The sequence below is a fragment of the Acyrthosiphon pisum genome, unplaced genomic scaffold (assembly GCF_005508785.2).
Source record: "Acyrthosiphon pisum isolate AL4f unplaced genomic scaffold, pea_aphid_22Mar2018_4r6ur Scaffold_20830;HRSCAF=22264, whole genome shotgun sequence".
Lineage (NCBI taxonomy): Eukaryota > Metazoa > Arthropoda > Insecta > Hemiptera > Aphididae > Acyrthosiphon > Acyrthosiphon pisum.
In genome coordinates, this window is record NW_021770231.1 from 32,073 (window position 1) to 37,587 (window position 5,515).

Here is a 5,515-nt window from a genome sequence, read left to right on the forward strand (position 1 = left end):
TCAGTTATTAGCTGCTGCGCATGTAGCTGGTATTTTGATAGAACGAAAGGCTCGAAACGCTCCATCGGTAATTATAAAATATATTATTTATGTTTTAAATATATTAATTTAAATTTTTATACTCTTTAAAGAGCCTCTTTAAAGAGTAGTATATAATAGAGAGTTCAGACCGGCCGAACCCCCGAACCCTTGCCGAACCCCCGAACCCTTGCCGAACCGCCGAACCCCCGAACCCTTGCTCGTCATCGCCGCCGCCCGATCGCCCACGTTCGTGACGTATATTTTACCCCACCCCACCTCACCACCCGACGACCATTGCTCGTCATCGCCGCCGCCCGATCGCATACGTGTGTGACGTATATTTACCCCACCCCGCCTCCTGGCCCATCAGATTCATCACGTGACCGATATTATTGTAAACTTTTTTTTCATTAAATAAATATTGAAAAAAAGATTGGAGGGATTCGAACCCTCAACCCCCGAGCTAAACCCCTAACGCCTTAACCCACTAGGCCACAGACCTGATATACTTTTCTTATGATTCTTAACGTATATAGGCGAATGAAATACATAAGCCGCCGCCCGATCGCGCACGTTTGTGACGTATATTTTACCCCGCCCCGTCCTTGCTCGTCATCACCGCCGCCCAGCATGTAATATCTTAGAACAGTGGCGGCGTGACAAGGGTTTTATGAAACCCGGGTCTCATGGCGATTTAGGTGGGTGGGTAGATGTCGTGGTCATGTTTATTACTTTTCTATGGTGTGTGTACCTATTATTATAAATGTACTCGACACTCGTAAACTCTTTGAGGGTGGGTAATCCCTAAAAACGTTTTTATCTCACGAATGAAAAATGTTCACGCCACCACTGGTGACCTAGAAACCCAGTCGTGTTTTTAACGTTGTACCCTTCATTTGTGATATTTATTCCTTTTGATTACTTTTATTTTAATTTTTTTATATTAACTAAATAATTATGTGTCGTATAATTCTCGAAGACGACATCTCACGTAACGAACAAATTTTGCAAAATGCGTAAGTGTTAGTAATTTTAAATTATTTTGATATATATTTATATATATATATTTTTTTATTCAGTGAGATAATTGAGCCGCCGGTCGTTCGGTCAGCTAACCCTGACACTATAATTTATTTAAGACGGTTGCATCAAGAATATTTACTTATAAATAATTCAGGTGAGAAGAAGAGGATATGGTCAGCACATGCGAGATCGGTTTCTGTACGGTGCAATGTAGAAATGAGAGTTTTGTGTATGTTGATGCGTGAAAGTCATTATGATCGATCGATTCCTGAAGATGAGGTTATAGTAAGTTTAAACATACGAATATAATTCAAATATTGTAGATAATATGATTAGATTTACTAATATCAGATAATTTATTATAGATTCAACTATCGTTTCGTGAGTTATTACACTCATCTAGAACAATCAGGAGGCATACCCAGTACTATATCATTATGCAGTTACTATATGGACTCAGGCGAATTGCGATTTTCGATTCCGAACGCATTAGGGAAAAATTAGAAATGGATTGGACGTTAAATGTCCTAACCATTCTTACCTACTTAGATTTCGACTTCGACACTTCTCGTTTTATACTACATAGAATAAGAAACCTGAACTAAAAATGAACTTATAAATAATATTTTCCTTATTACCATACATCAGTTTATATTATTTCAGAAAAACCATATGCTCACTATCCTTACTAACATAATATCTATTTTCACCTAGCATCGTGTTTCTCTAAATAGTTGAAAAAAAAAATAGTTGAAAAAAAACTACCTACTTCAACAAACAATATGTTTGACATCAACGGACGGTCGGTACTTCAACAAACAATATGTTTGACATCGACGGACGGTCGGTACCTTACCCATGTGGCTGCTCGATCAGTGTGTATCCAATCTTTTGTCCGGTGTACACACATTTTGCGTTTACAGTTTTTCTCAACAGATATTCAGATACGGATTTATCTACTTATATAATATTTTTATTTATCATAGTAGGTATTTATAATTTTTATATTTCGTTTGTGATAATCATTACCGGTAAAAAATGTAAGTATTTTGTTTTATATTATTCGTAAGATATTTTAAGAATTACATATAATCCGATTTTTAGATGTCAAATAATTCATCACCGAGTACTCCGGTATATGGAGGAGATGAGTATAATCGACGTCTGGCCGAAATACATAGCCAGTCTCCAGTTTTCATAAACATGGATGAGCATGACTTTTTCGTATATGGTGAAATGGTAAGTTTTTTTTGTTTTAAAAATAAAATATAAAAATAAATTATTATTATTATTATTTAGACTCAATCCGGAGATAGTGGTTACTCGACTAACCAGAGCACGCAAGTTGAAAATAATGATTGGCATAGGGCATTTTCGCCTATTCATCCCCCTGCAACACCATCACCACCTCGACTATCACAGATGGAGAATTGTCAACGTTCTTTGACACCGGTTCAGCCTGTCTTGTTGGAAGAAGCTTCGCTAGACATGTTTCCGCCGACAACACCGATAGCATACGTACTGAGGGTGAGAAACGACCTTTTTTCCAGACTTAGATTCCCAGTCCTCAGTTTCACATAGCACGGTAGAAATTCCTCGGGTCATGTTAACCCCCGAATATAACATGCTTTTTGAAGGGGAAAATATGAATACGTCACGTCATTCTGGAGAGCAGACAGCAGAAATGGATTGGAGTGAAGATGGAAATAACGAGGAGTTGATCAGTCATATGGAGGCATATGAAGATGATGAAGAACTTAACCGACACATGGATGAATATGAAGTTTTGATGGGGAGTGTATAATTATATATCTATATATATTAATGAATATTTTAAATTTAAAGCATGCATTCCATAATTATATTTTAATATTTTGCTAGTGTAATTTAAAGTAGCATATGGTTCGCTTTTCTGCTACTATTTTGTAAGTGACTAAGGGTATCTATTGTAACGGCAATTGAAAGTAGCATAAGTCATTTTTGTAAGGCTCATCGAGTAAGGGATATGTATAGAAATATACACCATTGTGTTAGACACGTATTGATAGTAAACGTTCTATTGTTCTATTGTCAGCGGAACGGCCTGTTTCGTCCGGTCTGTTGTCAACACAGATATATAAAGTAACTAGATAGCCGACTCCCGACTTTTTCTGATTCCTAGCCGCCATTTGCTAAGAGTGCAAACAATGTTATCATTCTTATCAATTTTTATAAAATGATCAATATTAATCGAAAACATTTTTTCAATTTGATTAATTTAGTAGTATATTACAAATTACAATTTTCATTTTACAATTTATATATATAAATGTGGTAATGAGTGCAGAGTGGGTGCTAAGTAGACTGTAGATGCTGTTGTCGATCTATCAATGGATTTGCCCTAGGAAATGTATTGTAATATAGTGCAAGTTTGTCAATACAACTAGCTAGTTCTTAAGCAATTGATTGTTGAACTAGTTACTATAAAAAAAAAAAAAATAGCTAATAAAAATATAAAAACTTTTCTCCTGAAAAAGCATTATAAGGATTATATAGTGTTCTACTACTACATAAGAGGTACTTTTTTTGTACATAATATACACTATGTAACTGTACAAGCTTAAATAAATACAACACAAATTAACAGATAAATAAGTACTTTTATTTATGAAGATATTACAAATTTATTACAAACTATTTGCTTAATACCTATATTATGAGATGCTTGAATTTAATGATAGATATAGAAATGTTATATAAAAACAGGAACTACCTATTATTGATTTGCAAACAATACAAGTTTATTAAGTTTATGTCTTTGACTTTTTGGATTCAAAGTATTAACTGACAACATTTTTCCATATGACTTGAATCTTAAAGTTAAAAATTGTTTTGTTAAAACAGTAATGAGAACAATTTTGTGTGGCTTGTCTGTCAAAGTAATATTTTCACAGTTTAAGTATGAAAAAATAGTTTTATCCATAGAAAATTTTTTAATACAGTGGTGTATGATTAAAATATCTAAATTTTGTACATTAACTTTTTTTAAATTATTTGTTAATATAAGAAACATTTTTTCTGCTTCTATTATTACTTTAAATGCACTATCTGAACCTGATATAAGCCCTCCTCTATTTTTAAAATCTACAAAACGAGAATATGTTGATTTATGTGCATAACTATGATCAGATGTTGTTTCAAAAAGATTTTGTATACACGATTCACAATCTAAAATATTAATCATTTTCCTTACAATGTAACCCAAAATGTAATACAGTATGTTATTTTTAGCTTCATTTAAATCTGAATTTGTACTATTTAAAAGTAATGCTCTTTGTGAAACATCGTCATCAAGAGTTTGATTTTCATAATTGACAACCTTACATCTACTCCACTTGAAATCAAAAATACCACCAACTAAATCATCGTCAAAAACATTACAGTTACCATTATTTTTGCATTTAATAAAATTTTTCAGCAACAGCTGTTTCATAGCGGTTATAAACTGCATAACATTTGGATTGTTGTTACACCCAAATCGTTGACGAATTTGCCCAAAAAATATCTCTACGTGGTCTTGTGAAAACTTATATGTTAAAATATAACTAAATTTCATTTCATCATAATTAGAAAATATTGCTTGAGCAATACTGAACATAGATTTTATCGCAACAGCAAAACCTATGATAAATGTTTTTTTATCTGACTTATACAAGAATTTTCCATCAAACTTTAATTTATATAAATAATGTATAAGAGGTATTATAACTTCTTTCAAAGTTTCAATATTTTTAATAGAAAGTGGTGCTTTAAAACCTTTAGAAAAAATACTTTTTGAGTTTAAAAAATCAAATATTCTATCTATCACTCGACAATATTCAATTGTACCATCAACATTAGAAAATTTTGGAAAGTGAATTTGTTTCAAAAACTCTAGAGCATCAGCTGTTGATGCGCTTAAAGTTTGTGCTGCATATTTAACTTTCATTTTATTATTTCTCCAGTTAATATGAGCCATGGATAACTTGTTAGAGAATTTTAATGTGAAGTCATTTTGAACAGTATTAAGGTTAGAAATATGTTCCCAATGAATAGTTCCTTTAGTTGATTCTAATATACCACAGTTTCCTAAAACGTTTCTAGATAGTTTTAAATTATGGCAAGCATCTGGCACATAATACACTTTAGACTTATTTATAGGATGAGGAAACCATGATATAATATCCTCATACTTATCTACATTAATTTTACATCCTAAAATTTTCATCGTAGATATATTTGTGTACGCTCCATCACATATAATCCCCCATATAGTTATTCCCATATCATAAGTAAGTTTCAATGCAGTATTGATAAGTTCAGCCTGTACTTGAGATTTGATTTTGTTTTGAAAAAAATAACCAATTGGAAGTTTCCATTTTCCGTTTAAGCTTATAAGCATAAACACTAATACCTCTGTTGCTTCCACTTGATTTCCTTCGAGTTGTAGATC

The 5,515-nt window shown here is 32.7% G+C and overlaps 1 protein-coding gene across 1 annotated transcript; it reads left to right on the forward strand.

The window, feature by feature from the left end:
- The first annotated feature begins 663 nt into the window (after positions 1–663).
- On the forward strand, positions 664–1,686 carry LOC107883390. The gene is made up of 2 exons (XM_016803302.2): positions 664–1,329; positions 1,410–1,686. The coding sequence occupies exons 1-2, from the start codon at positions 1,261–1,263 to the stop codon at positions 1,647–1,649; spliced, it is 309 nt and encodes a 102-aa protein (XP_016658791.1). The 5' UTR covers positions 664–1,260; the 3' UTR covers positions 1,650–1,686.
- The last annotated feature ends 3,829 nt before the right edge of the window (positions 1,687–5,515 follow it).

Excerpts from the sequence above, each read along its gene's own strand:
- LOC107883390 (XM_016803302.2), top strand. The coding sequence starts at position 1,261 with ATGAGAGTTTTGTGTATGTTGATGCGTGAAAGTCATTATGATCGATCG. Across the intron at positions 1,330-1,409 it reads TTCCTGAAGATGAGGTTATA|ATTCAACTATCGTTTCGTGA; the intron begins GTAAGTTTAAAC and ends AATTTATTATAG.